The sequence below is a fragment of the Orcinus orca genome, chromosome 6 (assembly GCF_937001465.1).
Source record: "Orcinus orca chromosome 6, mOrcOrc1.1, whole genome shotgun sequence".
Classification (NCBI taxonomy): domain Eukaryota; kingdom Metazoa; phylum Chordata; class Mammalia; order Artiodactyla; family Delphinidae; genus Orcinus; species Orcinus orca.
Window position 1 is genome coordinate 56,912,324 of NC_064564.1, and position 23,883 is coordinate 56,936,206.

General features: G+C 32.7%; 1 protein-coding gene across 6 annotated transcripts in view; it reads left to right on the top strand.

Moving 5' to 3' along the window:
* The window catches only part of ZDHHC21 (zinc finger DHHC-type palmitoyltransferase 21), a 76,952-nt gene extending 54,148 nt beyond the window's left edge, over positions 1-22,804 (top strand). For 4 of the 6 annotated variants that reach the window (XM_033439763.2, XM_033439764.2, XM_049710697.1 and 1 more), the window contains 3 exons: positions 1,641-1,757; positions 14,038-14,081; positions 14,633-22,804. In XM_033439763.2, the coding sequence (XP_033295654.1) occupies positions 1,641-1,757; positions 14,038-14,081; positions 14,633-14,765 (294 nt within the window). In that variant the 3' untranslated portion in view covers positions 14,766-22,804. Of the gene's footprint in view, positions 1-1,640; positions 1,758-3,048; positions 4,984-10,698; positions 10,848-14,037; positions 14,082-14,632 lie in introns of those variants that run through there. The other 2 variants (XR_004486661.2, XM_049710698.1) reach the window with 2 other exon arrangements.
* Positions 22,805-23,883: the final 1,079 nt, after the last annotated feature.

Genomic DNA, 23,883 nt, shown 5'->3' on the forward strand with positions numbered 1-23,883 from the left:
CATAACACACATGACAAATTGAGTTAGCCGGTAGATGTTTGGGGGTGTGTGTTTTGTGTATTCCTGTATGGCTTGGTTTAGCTGGGTGAAGTTTTTACTGTTCATCTTGGGTTTCTTGCAGATAAAATCACACATAAACAAACACAAGAGTCTTGCTATGCTCAAGTTGTTGCTTAATGTATCAATCATGTTGGAACATATTTGTGTTTTCATACAGCATAATAGCAGAGTTTACTGTTTGAATTTTTAATATCATTCATAGCCCCATCTTTTCCTCTTTACATGTTTGGTAAGGATTTTGCATTAGGCTCTTTTTAGTGAAATTTTGAAATAGTCAAAACTAATATGTAACTGTTACATAACACCTTAAGTATCTTGGTGAATTTTAAGTTTTCCCTGGCTAATAAACTGAGTGGTTTGGGTGTGGACTCAGAGTTTTGCTTAAGTCAGATGGATGATCACTGTGCCACACAGAAAAGCATCAGTTCTTTTGTTTCAAACAAGATCATTATGTTCGGTGACCCCCTGTTTCTGATATTGCTACCAGGGTACCTTTAAGCCTTAACCTGAATCAGTATTAAAAGAGCATGTGTGTGGTTATGTTTTGGGGTCCTTCCCATTCGTTTGTTGCTTTTTATCCACTGTGGCTATTTTATTCCAAAGCTTAGTAACTACAGGTTTCCAGAAGTCTTTGTTCTTTCACTCTCTCTCCCTCGACTGGAACAGCCTGGCCAGACAAGGGAGAGAGAGTGAAAGAACAGTGAGGGTAAATGAAATGGCTTCTCCTGGTTTTCCTGACCTCCTGCCACAGTTTCTTTGGATCACTTTCAAGACCCTCATTTTCATGCCCTGGGCTGGACAATCAGTTTTCCCTCACAGCGTTTCCATTTCTGTCTCCTGTCTAGGCATTCCTTTATGTTTCTACTGTCCTCTGTGCACACATTCCTGTTAAAGTATATATCACATTGTTTTGGAGTTTTGCAGAGTTGGGCTCTCTCTCTGAATAAACTGCATACTTCTTGAGGGCACAGACCATATCTTTATCCTTTTTACATTTCTACTACATAGCTCAGTGCTTGGCAGTGGTAGTTGAGTGAGTGGATGGATGAATGAATGAGTTGGTCTTGCAGAGGGCTGTTCATGTGATCCTATTATTTGTGTTACCCCCTCATTTTGACTAAAATACATAATCTCTAGGTATCTTGGCCACTTGAACTTTAATATTATGAATCAGGTTTGTGCATTCAAGCTTTTTAGCAGTACCATAATAAAATTTCCTTTTGTTGAACCAGAGATTGTACACCATCTGTTTTGTTTTTGTTTTTTTGATTTTTGGAGGGTTTTCTGTTTTGTTTTTGCTCCAAATAGTAGATGAGCATGGCTAATTTGCAACTTTAGGATTAGGAGTTTTTATGACAATTGAGTAGTAAAATCCCATTTTTCAGCTTGCTACTATGAATTAAAAACAACTATTTTTGAAATTTTCAAATATTTATATGTTTATGAAGTGGAATAAACTAAAAAATGGGGAGAGTAGTTCTTTTAAGATAATAAGGGAAAATGTTATGGCTCAATTCTTTATTATTGCAACTGTAAGTAATTTTTGAATTGTTTTTAAGATTTTCTTTTTCTTCTTATAGGACCTCTTTGTTGTTAGACATGAATTGGCCATAATGAGACTAGCTGCCTTTATGGGCATTACAATGTTCGTTGGAATAACTGGACTCTTTTATACTCAACTAATTGGCATCATCACAGTAAGTATATTTTTAATGTAAAGTAATGTATTTGTGAACATATTGCCTAATTACGAACTTAATTCTAAAAAGTTACAGGAAGTTTAGAAATTAAAGAGGAAACTTATCCGTAGTCATTTATGTATTTCCATTTCCGTATGCCTGTGTAATTTTAAAGTAGTTATAATCAGTGTACAGAGTGTACATATAATTTTGTATCCTGCTTTTAAAAATTAGATTAAAGTATTTTTATATGGCTACAGACATCATGTTTATAGTTTTTAATAGTTGGATATACTATTTAGTGAACATAACATATTTTAATTAATCATTTTTCTGTTGATCAGCATCTACTATGCAATCTTTTTTTTCTGTATTACAAATACCTCTTTGAACATCTCTTTTTCCTCTTTAAACTAGTAACTTAAGGTAAATTCCAAAAAATGGAATGTTGCTGGTGGAAACATTTTATTAGTAATTAAACGGGTTTTTTTAATGTATTTATTAGCCAAAGTGGATTTGTCACAACAGAAAAGATTTTAAAAATGAGAAAAATAACATTGGTTAAGGATTTAAAAGTTTGGAAATACACTGCATTGCAGAAGATGCAGAGTAAATAGGCTTTTTCGTATGTTGTTGGCGGGGGTATAAATTGGTATAAACTTTTTGAAGGGCAAATTGTCAATGTCTATCAAAATTTTAAAGGCACAACCCTTTTGACCACCTCTAGATACTGTTTTTTCACACGTGTGTAAATAAGTGTGTATATTAAAAAAGATCTTCATTGTTATATTGATATAGTGTATGAAAACTTAAGTGTTTATAAGACTATATTCAGTGGAAAAAAATGTAAGAAAATGCATCAAAACTTACTTTAAAGCAACAGTAATCAAGAAAGTGTTGTACTGGCATAAGGATAGATGAAATAGAATTGAGAGTCCAGAAATAGACATATATATCTATGGTCAGTCAGTTTTTCAGCAAGAGTAGCAAGACTATTCAATAGGGGAAAGAAAAGTCTTTTCAACAAATACTGCTGGGACAGCTAGATATCCACATGCAGAAGAATGAAGTTGGGCCCTTACCTCATACCATATATGTAAATTAACTCAAAATGGATCATAGACCTGAATATAAGATCTAAAGTTATAAAACTCCTAGAAGAAAACATAGGATTAGGCAATACTAAGGATTAGGCAATACTAAATCTTAGACTAGGAAATAATATCCTAGATATGAAACCAAAAGTGTAAATAAAGAAAAAAAAGATAATTTGGACTTACTCAAAACTGTAAACTTTTGCACTTCAAAGGATGCTATCAAGAAAGTGAAAGGACAGCTCACAGAATGGGAGAAAATATTGTGTATCTGATAAGGGACTTGTATCTAGAATAAAGAACTCTTAAACTCAGTAATAAGAAGGCAATCTAATTAAAGCATGGGGAAAGGATCTGAATGGACATTTCTTCCAAGAAGATACAAATGGACAATAAATACTGCATGAAAAGATGCTCAACATCATTAGTCATCAGGGAAATGAAAATCAAAACCATAATTAGGTATCACTTCTCATGCACACTAGGAGGCTATAATAAAAAAAGGTAATAACAAAGGTCAGTGAGGATGCAGAGGAAGCAGAACCCTCATGCACTACTAGTGGGAATGTAAAATGGTGCAGATACTTTACAGAATAGTCTGACCATTCTATAAGTAAACATGAGTTATGTTTTGATTCAGCAATTCCACGCCTAGGTATGTACCTAAGAGAAATGAAATGTATGTTCACATAAAAATCTGTACATGAATATTTATAGCAGCATTAGTCATAATAGACCAAAACTCTCAGCAATCCAGATATCTATCAGCTGGTGAATGGATATATACAAAATGTGGTATATATCCATAAAATGGAATATTATTTGGCCATAAGAAGAAGTGAAGTACTGATGCATACAACACCATAGATGAACCTTGAGAGCATTATGCTAAGTGAAAGAAACCAGTCACAAAAGGTCACATATTTGTATCATTCCATTTAATGATATGTCCAGAATAGGCAAGTCTATAGAGACAAAGTAGATTAGTGGTTGTGTGGGGTTGGGGAGCTAGTGGGGGCTGGAGATAATGGCTAAAGGGTACAGAGTTTCTTTCATAGGGTGATGAACATGTTCTAAAATTGATTGTGGTGATGATTGTATGACTCTGTGAACATACTAAAAAACCACTGAATTGTATACTTTAAATGGGTGAATTTTATGGTATATGAATTATATGTCAATAAAGCTGTTAACAAAAAAAGAATATTTCTGGCATAAATTAAATGTTAATTTTATTCATTTGTTCACATTCATTCATTTATTTATTCATTTTATATATGGTTTGTTGATGTCCTTTGTCTGTTTTCTGTTCAGGTATTCTTTTCTCTTATGGTTTAATAAGAAATGTTAATAAAAACATTCAAAAAAAAGAAATAATGCGGAGGTAACTCTCTCTATCCCTCTATCTATATGCAAAGACTATCTGTGGAAAGACACATGAGATACTAGTAATGGTACTGGCCTCTGAAGAAAACTGGAAGAATGCAGTCAGAAATGGAAGGAAAACATATTTATTGTGTAACCATTGTTTTAATATTTTGCAAGGTACTCATAATAACCTTTCCCCTCTAGATTTTATAGGAAGAATTTTAAACACAGGAAATTTTAAAGAATCTTACAGTGAATCCTCAACCACAATTAACATTTTAGAGTATTTGCTTTATCTCACTTCAAATTGTCCATCAGTCCATTGTATGTTGTAATATATATCAAAGTAATTTGCAGCATCAGATAGTTCACCACACAAATCATTAACTGGAGCTCAGTGCTTGTTTATGTTTTTTCCTTTGAGGCAAATTTTACATACAATGAAAGACATAAATGCACACATGTGCAACTCAAACCCCTTTCACAACAGAGAATATTACCATCACCCTAGAAAGTTCCGTCATGCCTCATATCAGTAAGTCCATATCCTCTGCAGAGGCAGCAGTGATCTGTTGTATTTTTCCCATCCATCACAGATTAGTATTGGTTATAGAATTTCATATATACCCATTAATATGTCTCCTTTCTTTCAATATAATGTTTTTTTGATTCATCCATATTGTTGCATGTATTGATAATTTTTTTTATTGCTGAGTAGTATTCCATTGTATGACTATACCACAGTTTGTTTATCCATTCTATTAAAAGACAACTGGTCTGGTTCCAGGTTTTGGTAATTATGAGTAAAAACGCTGTGAACATTCTTGTTCAAGTCTTTTTGTGGAAACATGTTTTCATTTTCTTGGGTAAATACCTAGGAGAAGAATTGCTGGTCACTTGAGACAGGTTTATCTTTTATTTCATAAGAAATTGCCAGGCCTTTTCCCCAAGCAACTGTATCATTTTGCACTCTGACCAACAATGTATGAGAATTCTGGTTGCTCCACATCCTCATCAGCATTTATTGTTGTCAGTCTTTTTAATTGCAGCTGTTCTAGTAGGTTTTAATAGTATCTGGTTGGTTTAATTTGCATTTCCTTGATGACTAATGATACTGAACACTTCTTCATGTGCTTATTGGACATTCATGGATTGTATAATGTCTGTTTAAATATGTTTTTATTATTGTTCAGTGGCTTGAAATGTTTTCTAATATCTCTTGTGATTTATCTAGTGATGATGATAAATAACATGATATTAATCACATTCCTGTGGACGAGAATAGGTCTTCCCCTAACATCTTTTTTCTCTGCTTTTATACTCATTCATAATTACTTTATAGCCTATTCATAAGTCAAGTCTAAATTGCCAGGTTATGCTTGCATTTTTGAATTTCCACTTTTGAATTTGCCCAAATCATTGGTATATATTTATATTTCCTGGAATGAAGTTTCTCTGATTTCCCCCAATTTCTTATGATTAATGACTGGAAATGGATGTTTGAGAGTGTTGCTGTTAAGACTACAAGTTACTTCTGAGAGCCGTCAGAGGTTTATAGCTGAGGGTAACAGTTTCCTTCTCACCTAAGCAGAAAGTGGGGTTTGGCAGCAAAGACTTCAAGATATTTTAAGAATTCCTATTCTCAAATTTTAGTAATCACTTCTGAGTTGGACATAAAGTTATTTATAGTATTTGCTGGTTTTTGAAGGGTATATAGTATCAGGTTCCTTTCTGACTATTCCGTACTACCAGTATGTTAATATTAATTTTCAAATTGCATGATTTTCTCTTTTGCTATAATATTGAACAACATTTCACCATTTTAAGACAGGGAGATTGGGTCTGATGTTGTGATATTTCTAAAACTGAGTAGAAACCACATTTGTTAAATAATGCTCTCTCCCCAAGTCTCATCTCTTTCTGTATACATTTAGTACCCTCTCAGAACACTCTGTGCTAGACAGGTCTCATGTCTTTGGAAATTATATATTTGTGAAACATTTAAAAAGGAATGCAAGCATTAAGAGAGAGAATATATTCCATTTGTTAGTCCAACCTTTAGGCACTGTACTTCCTCTTGAATCTAAGTACTTAAAAAAATTACAGTAAATTTCAATTCCATTTACCTGGGCTTTCATAGTGAACTTCAAGTACCACTCTTTTTGAATGAAAAAAACATTTTTTAAAGGTTTCCAGAATTCACTCCTCCCCACATTGATTTAAGGTTCTTTAGGGCTTAATTATTTGAAGTTGTTATGCATTCAGTATTTAATTTTAAATCTAATGAATTATTAGTATTTAAAAATAGTATTTAATATTAAAATTAAAATTTAAAATATAGATTTTGCTTCCTTTCTTTATAAAATATGCTTGCTGTTTCATTTTATAAAAAATTAATACTGCCTAAAGGACATTTCACATCTGGACATGTTTTTGTCATAATCTGAATCCATGGATCTCTCTTTACAGTGTGAAAGCAGTGACGAATTTGTCAGTTAGCATAAGAAAGAAAAGGGGGAGAAAGAATCACAGTGAATTTAATTACTTCATCGATGTCTTCCTCCTTCCCCTACTCCTGCCCCCAAAGACCAAGAGGCATTTTGGGAAAACACTGGTGGGAGTATCATTTCATTATAGAAACTATGTAATTACATAGCTTGACTATAGGCCTATTAGACTATAAACAAGCAAAACAAGTGCTATCTCTATTTAGGTTTAGGTTGAGGTTTTGAGGAAGCAGTGTATTAATTTTCAGTAATTTTTCCCCATTATTTGTTCTTACTTGGAAAAATCATTTCTCTCCTGTATAAGAGGAAAAATCCCATCTTATTGATAGTAGAAGGTAACAGGATAATCATAGTAATGATAATCTGTTGTCATTTTAGACCTAGTAAGAGCAGATTATCTGTGACCCAGATAAAATAATTAGAAATTACTTAAATTTAAAAACAGTGGATTTCTAATCCCATTTCCAAGGTTAAAAGATCTCAACACAACCTGATGTTTCTATGGAACAGACTAATCTTAAACCCAATTTTAAAGGATTACCTTTGATTATTTTTAGATTTAATTTTAAACAAGATTTAACTATATATGTTTGTTCCTTTTTACTAAAATTAATACTGAAGTTAAAGTGTTTTCAAAGTCTGCTTTGAAGCATTCTTTATTTAGTTAGGGAACAGATTATTCTAATTATTCCTTACTTAGACCGTTTAGCCTTTTTGTTTGTTTCTGAATGAAATGGATAGTGATGTTGTCATTATTGTAATTGATGTCAGAATTTCTTATTGAGCAGTAGTTCACACACAGCCAAGAATAATGTCCATTCTGATGAGCACCAACACTAAGAGTGCTGGGTGATTGTATTAGTCATGTTTTGAGTTGCTGGGCTTGGAGAGAGTTAATCAAGAAGCTCTGTAACAGCTGGTACAGCGCCTTCTGGTGAGGGTCTGACAGTGAGCTATTGTATACCATGACACTGCTCTGACAGTTTATCTAAATTTTGTATACAAGCATTTTTGTTTTCAGGGCACCGTGGAGTTTGTGTAAAAGCTTAAGCTTTTGATGGCGTCTCTGGAGCTTAGTGCTTTTCTCAGTTGTGGTGAGATTGAGGGTGGGGTGGGGAAGATATATTTAGTTGAAATTTTGTAAAAGGCTTTAAATTCTCAAAGAAAGAAATTGAGCTTTTTATATTTGGTCTCACAGGTAACTATTGTTGGACTCTACTTGAATTACTAAAGATAGCTTAAAGCAAAGCTTTTCAAAATAAAGGGAGAAAATGTTTTCCCCCCTAAATACTGGCTCATGATTACCTAAATAAATATAGACAGAATCACAGATGCAGGAGTGACTTAATTTTAACTTGATTATGTTGTACAATGAAAAGTATCTTGTGTTCAAAATGTTAAATTAGTTTAAATGGCATTATCTATTAAATAACATTCTTATTAATCAGATGATTCTTGGACTTACCTGCCTTTTAACATGTACCTAGAAATGTAGTCCTGAGATTATTAATCCTTATAATGAAATTCTGCTAAGTATCCCCTGAATCAGTGTGGTGAATTAACAGCATTCGGTATAGTCTCTGTACAAATTACGTTTGCTTTACTCAACTCCAAATCAGCATTGCAAATATGGAAATCGTTGCTAATTATGCTGAACCCAGCTCACTTACATTTCTGTAAAGGGAGCTCTGTACAGCATTTTGTCTTCCTTTCTGAATTATGTTTTCATTTAATAAAAACAAAATATATTTTTAATACAGTATTTCTAATTATAATATTATAGGAAGTATCTTCTCTGTAGCTGTTTTAAAACCTAGAAGAATCATTAAAATTTAAATTGTTACTTCTTATATGTTTTTAATGTCATATTCTAATATTGGCTATAATATTTCTTTGAATTTTGGATACAGTAGAGAACTTTATAGAAACTAGGTTCCCCCTCGCCAAGGAATTAGTTTAAATACATACTGTGTTACATTGCATAGTAATAGAAAAGCTTTCTTTCTAAAAATTCCTGCTAGCATCGTAATTATTATGTGTGGAAGTGGATTGCTCTTTAGCATAAACGTGTTCCTATGTGAAAATGTATTTATATTGCATCCTCTCTCTTTACTCAATGTAATAAACTTCTTGAAAGTAATTTAAAACAACTTAAATCTATTTCTGTAGATTTTTTTCAATAAGAATAGTGCATTTTAATTTTCTTAAAACATGATGAATAGCTTGAGTGATTAAATAGATGCTTTTTTTTTGGTAAGGAAGCTAAACATTTATGAGTTGTAATTGCTGTTTTTCCCATGTTATTGTTCATGTTCTGAATCCACGTGAATTTTTAATCTGAATTTACAACTTTATAGGATTGGAGAAAACAGTGAATTTTATATTTATAGTTAACTTTTAGATCTTTTTCCACAGTGATTCATATGCTTCTCTCTGTCACAGTCTATCACTATATTAATTACTTTTCAAATTCCAGCCAAAGGGGCACATTATCCCATTACTTCTACTGATAACCGAAAATCTTATGAAAGTATAGTTTTGTACTAAAAATGTAAGAGTAGTTGACCTTGATTTGATTGTTGATTGCAAACGTAAGTTTTCAGCTGTTTCTAAATAGCGTATGGCTTATTTATATATGTTATTGTATATAATCCTCCTCTCTGACATCCTCGGTATATTCCTGTATAATTATTTCTTGTATGTTTAACTACTTTCACTAGACTGTAAGCTCCTGTTGCTAAGGACTGTGTCATAATATGTACTTAGTAAATTTTTGATAGACAATAAATGAGTAAATGAATCATGTTTTATGTACTTAGTACTTATTTTTTCAACTAGATTATAAGCCCCTTGTGGACATTGGATTTTATCTGTGTAGTCTCCTACAGTCCATGTCATTTTATCTTTGATTATAAAAAACACTTGTTTGTTTAAACATAAATTTTTCTAGTTACATTCTAATGTAATTAAGATAGCTCCAAGCCCTACAATAAAAACTTAGGCCTGTCATTTATTGAGGAGTTATTAAGGACTCTAACATATTAACTCATTTAATTTCTACAAAAATCTATGAGGTAAATAGTAGTATTTGAAAATTGAGATACAGAATTTTAGTAACTTTCTTAAGGTTTTATACAGCCAGAAAATGGCTTGATGAAGAGGAGTATGGGAATTGTGTTGGAAAGAAATGTTTTAAGTGGCTATCAAAGTAACATCTACTGCCTTCTCAGTTTGGTTTCATGATTGATTAAATGTCTCTGTTAACTTAAGATCTCTAATAAAAGATGTAGCTGGTCCTCTGTTGGAGATGGATGCTTATGAACCATTTATTTCAAGTGCGTAATATAGTAGTGAGTTCTGGCTTCAAAGGAGGAGAGAGAGCTAAGGTTAACAGAAAGTTTTCTCTTTTTGGATTGAAAAAAATTAAAGATAAGGAATCATGTTATTTCTGTCCATGTTCAATTAGTTTAGTGCTGCAAACATATATTGAGTACCCACTTTGAATAATTTGTGCTGTTCGGTGCTATGAAAGACACAAAGTTAAATGAGTTGCTCTCTGTATGTTGAGCAGAAATTCTAGGAAGTTAAGCAAAAGTCTATTTTAGAATTAGCAGAAATCAGTAGTAGACAAAACAGGTATATAATCTCTAGTTGTGATAAACTTTCCTTAATAGTGTTTTTTACTCCAGGTTAAATCAGCAGAGTCATTGAATCAGGTATGTGCAGTAGAGTTAAAAGCATCGACAAGACCTATGATAAGACTAAAGAGTGCAGGCGATCCTTGAGGTTAGATCGAACTGTCTTCAAGGAGACTTTCTGATAGAATGTTCTTACTTTCCTCAGATCTTCAGTTTGACAGATCTGGAAACTCCATTTTGAAAATGTTTCCAGGGTTAATCAGGCCCAGAAGCAGTGACTCTACTTCTAGACTCAAAAGTGATAGTCATATAAACCAGGTTGACTATTTATTCCCTTATGTATGATTGTCAGGTACCAAAGGAGTCTGCAGTACATTCTTTCTCCTGTACAACAACATATATGGCAAAGTGTTACTTTGTGAGAATGAACTCAAAGCAGAATGAGTTAGTTGGATGGATTGTATCATCAAGCTGTCTATTCCAAGAGGACTAGATTCTCAGGTCTGTTAACCAGGAAACATCTGGTGATAAATTCTTGCTCTTTGCCTCTCACCTCCCCCCCCCTCAATTTTTCCAATAGGCAATAAATACCTCCCTCCCCCTTCCTATTAGAAACTTTTTTTTTCCATTCCAGTTATAATCTTACTAGTTGAGATACAGTTTTCTTTTAAGTCAAACATATTTCCTTAGACTGAACCTGAAAGATAATTTCTTAGAGTAAGATGAGCCATCAGGAGAAGATAAAGTATAGTTGATAAAATACTTGAGCCCTATATTTCTGTAAGTCTTTCTTGTTTCTAGTTTATTCTTTTTTTTTAGAAGATAAACTTCCGGTTTTTAAAATAGGAAAGCATTCTCATTTATCTCAGTTATGCAGACTGGCAGAAGTCTTGGATATTTTTATCATTAGACCATAATCAATACATAAATATTTCTTTGGAAATAAGGTATTTTGATTGTAGATAATACAATAAAAATGTGTTTCTTATCATTCCTTGAAGAGTGAGTTTTTCTAGATAGCTGTTTTACATATAACTAAGAATTTATAAAATATACTCCGTGAAGATAGCAATTACCTTTTTGGTAATTTTTGTGATAGTCACTAAAGGTATTGAGTCTTTTATGTTGAATGGAATTAGCTGCACTAAAATCTATTTTAAATATTTTTAGTTTATTTTTCATGTGTGAAATATTCCACAATTCCCTGCTTAATAAAACAAAACAAAAAGTTTATTAAACCTAGTTCGGCACTTGGAAATAACTTATGGTTGTCAATATTCCTGCCAGTAGTAACCTCTCTTCTCTTCTAGTTTGCTGTTTCTATTGCGCATATAAATACGATAGCATGATAACTTGCGTTTCCCTGAGTATGCTGTATAAATGCCAGTGCAAAAACTTTGTGACATGTTTGGCTGTTCTTTTTTCTTATAATAGTACTCTGGATAGCTGAGAGATAAGCATTTGCCATTTCTAGTGGAAAAAAATAGTCTTTTTTGGCTAGCCTCACAAATCCTGTTCATAAAGTCATGGTAGACATCACATCCTTTGATTGAATGACAATCTGTTTATGATGACTTGAAAGGTAGTGTTCCTCGTATTTCTTGAACCAGATTCTAGAAAGATGTCAAAAGCACTTGCAAATAAGAGCTTTTCCCATATGAAGTCTAAATTCAAAGTCCTTAAAATTGATCATTTTATTGTCACAAATACATTCCTCAAAGTTATAATCGAGTTTTAAGTTTCTGCACAGTAAAAATATCCTGTAACATTGGCTAGTTCTAGTAGTCTAACCTTGTAATTGCCTTCCTTATCCTGAAATAGTTTCCACTTTTAAGTGTTATCTACACCTGCAATTTGGGGCCATTTATATACCTTTCCTGATAACACTTTTAAATTTCTTTCCTGTCTTTTCCTTTGCATTTTTGCGCAAGCTATCTTAATTGTTTTGGAATAACCTGTCACCATCAGTTCTAAGATACCATTTAAATTACTTCCTTCACTTTTTTTTTCTGATATGGAACCAGGACCCCAGCTTTCCTCTAAGTCTTTAATAAATTTTTTTATGTATTTGCAGACTGTGTTTTCACAAAGTAAAACATTATTTTGAGGAAATTATGCAACAGAACCAGGAAAGGTTAATTATAAATAGAATTGTCATTGGAAACCATGAATTTCAGAAAATGCTAGGAAATTAGTGACTATAGAGTGACTAATCTATAGCCTCCACACAGATTACTGGGAAATCTGGAAATGAAACTCTGTTACTAGTTACTAGTCACATAAAAAATGATAGATTTGTTTTCCTGTATGTGAGCCAACCGTAGTTAGACAACTGTTCATACATAAGAATTTAATGTTCTGAGCCATTCGTGTAACTTCTTTAAAGAGTTTTTTGAAGTAAAGGTGCTTTTCAGTAGTATTATTGGAAGAGAGTTCTATAGCTAAATAAGTTCTTCCAATTGGAGTTGCAGCCACAAATATTTGCATGAATAGTATTGCTTAATAACTGCAGTCCACCTGCTATATCTGAGGAAGCTAATAAAGGAAAGGATAAAAGGAGGAAGATTTTTTTGTATATTTAAAAGAATATATTTTCTTTTGTACAACTTAAAAGTATATTTAAAATGTAAATATATATCTAAAATAAGATTATATAATTTGTGTTTTGATTATTTGGATATTCCTTATCATCACTGTTTCTCAGTCTAATGATGGGTCTTCCATTAACATGAATTAGACCAGCATGTCTAGAAGCTTTCTTCTCTTTATTGAGTTGTTTTTCTTATATATTTGTGTTAACAGCTTTATAGAAAACACATAATGAGAAATTGCATTATTATGAAGGGACTGGTTTTTCTCTTGAAAAAAAAAAAAAGTTTTTTTACCAAAGAACACTAATCAGTTAGCTTTCCTTTTCAGAGTAATAAATGTTGTAGTACGGCAAATGCATACATTGCCTTGTTGAATTTGGCTTTGTTTACAGAAATCCATAACCAGTAGCGCTCTTTGGCTCTTGACAGTTTTCTGTTCAATAGTGTCTTTCATTTATCATTTTGGTATTTATTTTTTAATGCATTTTTAATGACAGTTGAATTAAATATAGACTTTTAAAAGAATTATCAAGAAGGCAAGTGTAATAAAAGGTTATTTTTTAATGAAGTGAGACTCCTACAATTTTGGGGGGGGGGTTGTAATTGAATAAATTGGTTCTCTTTAGCACAACATAATGTTGATTCTGTTTTTCCAAGGGAATTTCAGCAATGTACATAGATAATTTAAAATTCTTTTTTTTAACATCTTCATTGAAGTATAATTGCTTTACAATGGTGTGTTAGTTTCTGCTTTATAACAAAGTGAATCAGCTGTATGTATACATATATCCCCATGTCCCCTCCCTCTTGCGTCTCCCTCCCACCCTCCCTATCCCACCCCTCTAGGTGGTCACAAAGCACCGAGCTGATCTCCCTGTGCTATGCGACTGCTTCCCACTAACTAGCTATTTTGCATTTGCTAGTGTATATCTGTCCTTATATACACTACCACTCTCACTTTGTCCCAGCTTAGTACCCATATATAAACTTTTTATATCTTTAGAATATTCTCTGAATATGATTAAAAACATCATGAAATAGATATAGAATCAAGCCTTGATAACTGTTATATCTGAGTATTTTTTTTTGATTTTTAATAGGATACAACATCTATTGAAAAGATGTCAAACTGTTGTGAAGAAATGTAAGTATGAAAGTGAAGTCTGTAGTGTTCTTATTTAAAAATGCAAACACCTGGTTATATTTGAAAAATGTGTGCATGTAGTGGAAAGATAATATAATGATGGCTTTTTCTTGGTGCCTTTTCTAAGACCTGAGCTACAAGCATAACCCAGTCTTACAGTAGGGGTAGGGGTCTTCTAGCCGTGATAGTTTTCAAACAAAATAAGTACTGATCATTCTTGTTCCTTGTCCTACTAAAGTAAGTTAAATTATTTGTCCTGAAAATACATCAAAAGAGATTTGCTACTGTGTTGTTGACACACATTCTGTTAATCCTGAGATTCTCCTCTGCTTCAAAAGTTGCCCTAGGTTGATTGACGACACAGATACAATATCTGCTATCCAGAGTTAAAACTCAGCTGCATGCCATAATGAAAGAAAAGCTGTATTTGTGATGCTGGGACACAATTCATCAGAGTCCAGTAATGGATCCCCAGCCAACCTGTATTGTTTTAGCTGACTGAAGTGCACCATGGGAGTGCTGTCTTTCACTAATAATGCTGTCTTCTGTAGATCGAGGCCCCGAAAGCCATGGCAGCAGACCTTCTCAGAAGTTTTTGGCACTCGTTGGAAGATCCTGTGGTTTATTCCTTTCAGGCAGAGGCAACCACTGCGAGTTCCCTACCACTTTGCCAATCACGTCTAAACAGATGGATGGTGGGCACAGATGGGTCCTCCGTGCTGGAAATGCGTTACAGGTTTTCTGATAATAGAACTATGACAGTCTTCAAGTCAATTAAAATCCACCCACCAATCTTAAGCATCATAATGTGCCCCAGGCTTTATTTTAATAGTGATCTTGATCCTGTTGTGGGACTAATACATGATCTATATTTAAGTTTTAAAGCATGTTTACTTTCAAATTAGCTTTCCACATGGATTTCTTTAAATGCTTTTGTTATTAAACTCAAAAGGCAGTGATTGGGATGAAGTAATTGTACATAATTTCTTTTAGTACTGACAGTGTTACAGATTTTACTTTATGGGAAACTTCGGATGTTTATTTAAAATTTTCACCCTTAAGCAGTACTAACCAAATCTGAATTTCATTCTTTAGGTTTTACAAAAGTTGATACGCCTTATATGTAAATTTTCTTTTTCAAATACAATTTTATGTTATACTTCCTTTTGTATGTGCTGCAAGATTTTTTAAAATTTAGCATATAGGATTGAACAACAACAACAAAACAAAAACAGCAACAAAAAGGACAGTGTTTTCTTAGAAGTAGTTTTCTAATGTTTTTTTTTCTCTTCACCAAAAACACCACTAAAGTAAAACACCAACTACCTACCTTATTTTAAAGGAAAGATTAATTTTTTTTACATTAACTTTCCCATTTCTTTCCCCTGTACTGTTGTAATTATTGGTTTTTGTTAAAATATTTGCTCCAAGGGGAAATTTTTGACCAAACAGGCATGTGTTCCTATTTTACCCTAAGATTTTTATTAGCAAAAAGGGTAAAGAATTTGCAATAATTCCACTGATACCTTTTCTAGTGTAGTTATGTTAGAATGCATATGTTTTTAAAATGCTAGTATAGGGCTCCCCTGGTGGCGCAGTGGTTGAGAGTCCGCATGCCGATGCAGGGGACACGGGTTCGTGCCCCGGTCCGGGAAGATCCCACATGCCGCGGAGCGGCTGGGCCCGTGAGCCATGGCCGCTGGGCCTGCGCTTCCGGAGCCTGTGCTCCGCAACGGGAGAGGCCACAACAGTGAGAGGCCCGCATACCGCAAAAAAGAAAAAAAGCTAATATAACTAGATAATATATAATGTATAGTATAAAGAAGAATATCGTGCTTTAAAAAAATATATGTATACTTTTTACTTTTGTTTACCTACTAGTAGATCTAAAATTACACCTTGAAGGTTTTTATATAATAGATATTGGCCAACTAATTTTGAAATTTTATTTATAGCAAGTTACTAGTAAAAGTAACTTTTGTGTACCTGTAATCACCCAGATTGAAATTAAATTTTAATTGACCAACTATAATCTGGATTGAGAGACCATTTTTAGTAGCCAATGTTAGGAAATGACCTTAAAATGAGAAAATATAATCTATATTCATTGTTAGCCTTATACAAATTTAAATTGCTAATTGTGATGGTCTCTTGGAAAGCATAGAATATTTGTGTGAGAAAAAATTTAGCATGGTTTGAAAAAATTCAGTTAAAAATTTTTTTCCATTAGAATACTGCAAAATCCATATATCTTTAAAAAACTAATTATGTACTCAGCCTTTCCCTTGAAGAGAGGATTGAAGGGGTATCTAGTGTTCTTGGAGCATATCAATATTTTCTTTTTGGTTAGTTTTGGTAGTAAGGAGTCATACCTGAGAAATCATGAAACAGAAGGTTACCATTGTCAGCTAGTTAACTATACTGTGGTTATTTTTTAGAAATTATAAATATCTCCTAAAATAATAGAATAAGGTCTACTCAGAGATACAAGTACCATGTCTTTCATGTTCTGATTACAGTGCTTTATTATTTAAAAACTTAGTGGCAGATGGAAATATTTATTGGTGCTGATAAGATTCATAGTAAATTTAATATAAGAAGTATATTTATAGAGCTTAATGAACCACAAAATTAGTACATATATTCATTCCAGGCAGATGGGTTGGGTTTTGACCAAATTTGGCCTGGTGACTGAACTGTTATAAGGAGTAATGTATAGATAATGTAGATAGATGTCAGTCAGATGCCTTATGCTGTATACATTCCTTTCAAATAAGGACATTGAGAAAACAGCAAAGCCAAGTGAAGACCCCCTAAAGAGCTTTATGGACGAATTTATACTTCATATGGTAGCAGTAGCTACCTTGAAAGGTACCAGGGAGGTACTGAGTGCCAACCTCTGTCTCAGTAATGAGAATCAAGAGGTGGTCTCTTTCCCACTCTAATGGTTTCTGGTCTTGGTTTTCTTAGGTTCCCCACTTCTAGGGCACCTCTTCCCACCTTTCTCTTTACCTTCCCTGATCCCTCTGTACCTGATTTCTCTAAATTACTGGAATACAAACTAATGCACTAGGCAAGGCATATATTTATTTTTGTTTGAATGGCAGAAATGCTACATATCAATATATTTATGTAGGAATCTATATAAAGTATATCTATATATACTTATGCTGTAACTTTCAGTATTTCAGAGTTAGCACACCTAACTGGGTTTTATGATTCTTGTTAGACAACTTGAGAGAGAACACCTGGCACTTTCCTGGGGAGTCCATAAACTCTAGTGTGCTCTCTGCGCCCTCTTTTGGCTAATTGATGTAATTATACTGGCTCTAGAGATTTGTTGCCCAAATGAAATGTATACCCAAATTCTGAACATTTCAGAGGTACAAACTTAAGGGAAGTCTATGTACAAAAATGTAAGGTTTTATGAAAATTAATGTGTTCCTATTTATGATTCTGATGTCTGGTTCATACATATATGACTACTTTGCTTCATTTATGTATATTCATATTATATTTTTTACTATCAGACAAATTTATATCAGATCAGGATAAATAAATATAAACCATTTCATGAATTTTATTTTGAACCTTATTTTGGCAAATTAAGTCCTTAGAATTAAAAAGTCATTACCTTAAAATTACCAATTTATTACAAAACAAAATTATCGTAGTTACAATGGCAAGCCAGTGTCTAATGTGTTTTACTGAATATCTAAAAAAAAACATTCAGTTTTTTAATCCCAGTTTTGGAATGATTTTTTTAACTGATTCAATTGCATTAAAATAATAAGAGATTAATAATTCTTTCTATACTTCTCTTCATTCTTTTTAACTTTCCTACTGTGAGTTAGAGCTGTAGCTTTAGCAGCCAATTTATTATATATTCTGGATAACCCTGAAAATAACTAATGATGTTGAGCATTAGAAAATAATTATAAGCAGTGAGATTACTGATGTAATCTGTATATTGGATGAAGTATTTCGTTATAAACATTTCATTTCACTTTAAGCGAAATGTATTTTAAAGGATGTTTTACATTCAGCAAAGTCATTAATTGGACTTCTGGAAATGAAAGTAGTTGTTAAGTACTTGTTATAAATTGCACCTCTTGAACAATTATATTTGTTGCTCTTCTTTTCTGCAAACAAAAATGTTTATGGGCTCAAGATTGTAGGCAAAAAGTGACTGAGTTCAGAATTTTAAAAATATTGTTAGCTGATGTTCCATTGTGAAAAAAATACTATTTTGCTTCAGAGTTGTATTAAAAATATTTGTGGTTAACATAAGAGGTAGATATACTTAAAATATTAATATGTTAATGTCTTTGAACAGAAGAAAGCATAGTTTACTTTTAAGTAATAGAAATAGAGAACATAAGCATAAAGTTTAGTGTAACAGCTAAGTTAAAACTTCTGTCAGAATGAACATCAGTGAATGTTTGCTAATGCTTAGAGGTATTTTTCTCTAAGGATGGCGGCTAATTATAACTGTTCTTCATCAGGCTTTTTCAAGTCACTTTCCTACAAATAATTAGTTGAAGGTGTGTCACCCAAAAGGGTGTATTAATGCTCATCATAAAGACTTGAGTTAGGGCAACACCTCCACCCAGGAAGTATGAAGTGTTTTGATTATAACCACGTACCTTTCTATGTGTTAGATAATGGAGCAGTTTGAATGTTCTCACATATGTTGGTATAAAATCACAATGTATCCAGCTCTAGTTTACAATGGTATTAATATTAACAGAGCTGCTAGTCTTTCCCTGGACTTTACTCTAGTGTCTACTTCCCTTGTGCTTCATGTATGAATAGACTACTTAGCTCAAGTTTACTAGACTATTGCTGCTTCATTAAATAAGTTTTTGACATGACCTCTATATATGTAGATATATCTAGAATTTACTTGGTACAGTTTACACTTACAAACATTAAATAATTTATTAATAGATATAAGTATTAGATTTTTTACCCAATTCTACTACTGTTGCTTTCAAAAATATAAGTACTGGCAAATGTAGTTAGTAAGTCATGTACATTTAGTATGTTCTACTTGCTAGTATTAGTAACCATATAATTAACAAATGAATGAGTGTATTATTTAATGTCCACATTTGTTACTTTCGATCCTAAGAATCCTCTGAATTTCTCTGTAAATCACAAATTTCATTATGCTCTGAATTTAGCCATTCTCAATTGAATTCTAGAATATTCTTCAGCAGAATGTGAGAAAGTAATAGAACCAACTTGCTTGAAGTATTTTGAACCAATGTTGTTCTTATGTATATCAATCAGTATTTAGCATTTCAGCTGCATTTAGGATGATGATGGTTTAACTTCAGGAAGTGTTTTCTCTGATGTCTCCTTTCATTATCATTGTGCAATTTTTAACAACAAAATTTACTACATTTTTGTCTGTTCTTCAGATGTTGTAATACTGCCTGCTAGTGCTAATTTGAAACAGAAATAGTAATGGTGTTTATCCTTATGTCATTGGTATTTTCTATTATCATTATTTTTTTTACTATTATTATTTCCTTTTTCCCTTGTCTACCATAGAGGACAGGTACAAATGAGTAGTGAGTAGCCAGAATTAGATAAAGAGAGTATTAAGATGGAGAGAAGGCTAGACAGAGCATGTATAATCAGCATCTCAGCAGAAGGGTTTACTGGATACAGAATCTGTGACGTCAGAGAATTCCTCTGCTACAATCATTTTAGCCTTATCTCTTGTTGACACTGTTTCACTGTAAGAGTTGTTGATGCATGTAAGCGTTTAGTTTGAGTTATTTTATCCAAGGAGTGTATATTGCTGATTCTTGTCAGCTAGTCCGATGCCTTTAAGAAATTATTTTGAATTTTAAATATCGGAAGTGTAGAGTGTACGCTAACATGAAGTGTCAGGAATTATGCAAAAGTACAGCTACTTAATGCCAAGCAGAAATGAATAGGTTGCCCAAGGTTTGACTGAAAAAGCTGGGACCTTTTTATAAGTCTCCTCTTGCAGAGAAAGGATATACTAAGTATTGTAGTAAAATCTGTCAACAGAGGGAAAATCAACAGTTTGTATATAAAGGGTGCTTTTCACTTTAAAATTTGGACTATTTCAGTTTTTCATATCTTGAGGGTCTCCGTAGCTATTGGTATTTTGAATCCCTGTAACATGTAATGTGGTGCTTACCACAGTTGTTCAACACTCTGATCTTTTGGGTATTGATAGCTTTATATCTAAACAGAGATATGGACAAAACAGTAGCAATGTAAGGTGGTCTTTTTGTGGTTTTGCTTGTCTGTTGACTAAATAAGGGTTTACCTGGGTAGGCTGTCAAGTAAAGGGAGAGCTAGTCTGCATATTGCACACTCGGTGTTCTTGCCAGGGTGTGTCGGGTAACATTGGAACTACTGGTGCCTGAAGTTAGTGTTTCACAGCCTCAACAGCTAAGACATCCTGGTGCTACTCACTTTAGCATTGAGTGACATTTTTAATTCCCGTACCAAAGAGTTAATTTTCTTTTTGGTTCACTGAGTTTTCTTCTCACATCCTTGTGTTTATAAAGTAGAATTTAATGTCACTAAGAACAATTTTGATTAATAGATCTTAGTTTTTGCACACTGCTGCCTCAATTTAGTTGGCTTTAAATGTCTCTCACTTGGTCTGTTTTTTTCTTTTTTGCTTAGAAAGTAAAGTAAAAAAAAAAAGAGGTTTTTTTTTTTTACTTAATATGGTCTTTCATTTTGTATTTTCGTATAGATTGGCTACTTTAAAAAGTAGTTTAATAGGTCGAACTTAAAAAGATAATTGAAACACTTTACACAAGATTTTTTTGTTTTATTCTGCAGGAATAAATGAGAAATAATAAGTCTTATCTCTACAGATGAACTCTGTAGCTTGTTGGGTCCTTTTAATAAATGCTAAAGCAAAATGCTAAAAGGAGAAGTTAAGGGCCCATTCTGATTACAGATGAAGAATTTTGCATCTGTGTGTGTGTGTGTGTGTGTGTGTGTGTGCGCGCGTCTTTGTGTGTGTGATCCTTAGTGGTATTAAAGAATGATAATTGCCATTTGTCTGTTTTGCGAATAAAGATAAAATTAAAGAACGTTTTAAAAATATACGCATATGTGATATATGTATGCACACACACACATGCACACACACACACTCTTGCCCAAGAGGAAATGCAAAACTTTGATTTAAAAGCAAAACGAAAATTGAACTTTACCCAAAAAAAAGCCTGGATGTTGTTACTCACTTTACATAAGTTAGAGTTAAGAGTATTTTTAAAACTAATTCTGCTTAGTGATTCATTTTACAAAAAATGGGAGAGAACATCCTTTAGAAGTAGTTGTCCAAATGTAATACTGCTATGTGTACTATCCTGGTTCCCTATTTTTTTCCACAGATTTCTAAAACACTCATTTAATGTCCTTAAAAAAACTGTAGCTGAAATGATTAAAAATTTTGGCAAGAAGATAACTGTGTGTATGTACTGGAAAAGTAGACAATCACATTTGAGAATGTTTTGCATAGTTTTCAATCAACTAAAATCATTCTGTCTTTGAATGTAGATACAGTATATGGTTTTGCAGTGAATTCTGAATGGAAAAAAATCAAGTCAAACTAGTGTGAGATGTGACTTAGGATCATTTGAATGATATGTAGAAATACAGATGTACATATTTTTAGGGGTAAAGACAAATTTAAAAGCAAAACGGGAAGAGACAACATTGTCTCTCTCTGTCAACGATATATTTTCTAGATTTTGTTGTGACAATATCAGTTCTGAGTTACTCAGCTTGTTTATGTGTTACTTAAATTAATGTGGCTGAATGCAGTTATTTGTTCAAGTTATTGGATAGTAGAAGATTCACAACTATCTGCTCTCCTCCAGAGATGAATATTAAAAAGAAATATCTACTTTAGCATAGGTACAATAAAGCGACTAAATGATACAATAGGAAGAAGTTTCTCCACAATTGGAGATACTCAGACAAATAAGTTGCAGGTCTAACCTGGGGGAATAGAATAGGCTTTTGGGAGAACTGAGCGTAGATGATCTTGCTTGTAGGAGCTTTATGTCCCTGGAATTAGTCTTTTTAAAATGTGACTGGCAAGTTTAATGAATAGGCAAAATTTGTGATATTTCAAGCTCCTAAAATTTTGTGTCAACCTCAATGGTGTCTAATATTATATCCCTAAAATAAAAGACTTATTTCAATAGCGGTATGTTCCAAGTGCCATATGACGATCCTGTTTTTACATTTATCAGGCATTTTTTCATTCAGTGCATATGTTTAAATCTGAGTGCTGTTTTGCTGCGTGTCTGTTTTACCTTGTCAGTTACCCTAAGAGCATTTAAAGAACAATCTTCACTGACATTTCTTGTGCTAAAGGTGATAAGGAAAATGGTAGTTGAGGGATATGAGAATAGATTGAGAAGAGGGAGGAAAATGACAAGTGGGAGCCATGTATGTATCTGAGATATACTTGTTTAAATGAAAAGTCGACACTGGTTCTTAAAATGAAAAACAAACCATGTATCTAGCTTAAGAACGGTGTTTTGTTTTTAATTTATTTTAACGATTTAGTTTTATTCATGTAATATTTCTGTTTTCTTTGCAGATTGTTTTTAATTTAAATTGTGGAGTTTTTACTTCTCTTGAAATGTATTATGTACTGTATTTTTAGAAATCTTATTTTTAAATAAATATTTTTTAAAAACATAGGACTGTTCTTCTCCCCCACCTCTGTATTTATTAAAATCAACCCCAATTCTAGATTTCAGCACTATCAGTGTGGCAGGCCACTTTGTTTAGTTTCATGCAATTTGGATAATGATTCATACATAATAGCCTTAGGATTTTGTTCTGTTATAATCTCAAAATTGTTTATATATTCAAGAAAAACTGGGTATACATAGTGGGGTTGAAATTGACAAATGGCAGTATTTCTAGTTAGGCATATTTGTTTAGAGATGACCCAATTGGCTGGATTCAGTCACCCCGTTTATTTAACATTTATTGTGCCAGACAGTATTTTATGGAACTATTTTTTCTTTGTGGAATAATTTACATAAAATAAAATGCAGAGAGTATATATCTAGGCATTGTTTTAGATCTAGGGGTATTAAATTACCTAGAGCCTTTGCTGTTATGGAGTTACAGTCTAAGAGTATCTGGGTAGCTTTTTATTGACAAATTTCCTAAGTCTCAACTAATTGCTTTACTTGTATATGCGAGAAGTGAGAACAGAGACGTGTATATTAGTGGGTATAAATTGGTCAAAAATATCTGAAAAGACAAATCAGTATGTCTTAGAAACAATGAAGGTGTAGAAACTGAGATTGAAAGATAGGGGCTTAACTTTATTTTAAAAATCCCTTCTTAAATTTTTATTACCAGAAAAGTAATGTTGATAAATACTCTGAATTAACAGATAAGTTAAACGACTTGATAGAGTTTCAGATAAAACTATAAACTTTGCTGCATTGGTAAATGAAAGCAAATTGTTGCATGCTGACAAACCTTAAAGGATTATAAAACTTTATTCTTGTTCCTTTTTCAATTTCCTTTGCTCTGATTCAAAGCAGCATTTAAAATAATTGTGCTTTCTCAGTGATGATAAATTGTAATTCTCAAGCTTTTTGGTCTCAGAACTCCTTTGTATTCATAAAAATTATTACAGGCCCCAAGGAGTTTTTGCTTATGTAAATAGTCTTTATCAATATTGACTATATTAGAAATTAAAACTGAGTATTTTAAATGCTTATTTATTAATTCATTTAAACATACCAATAATAAACCT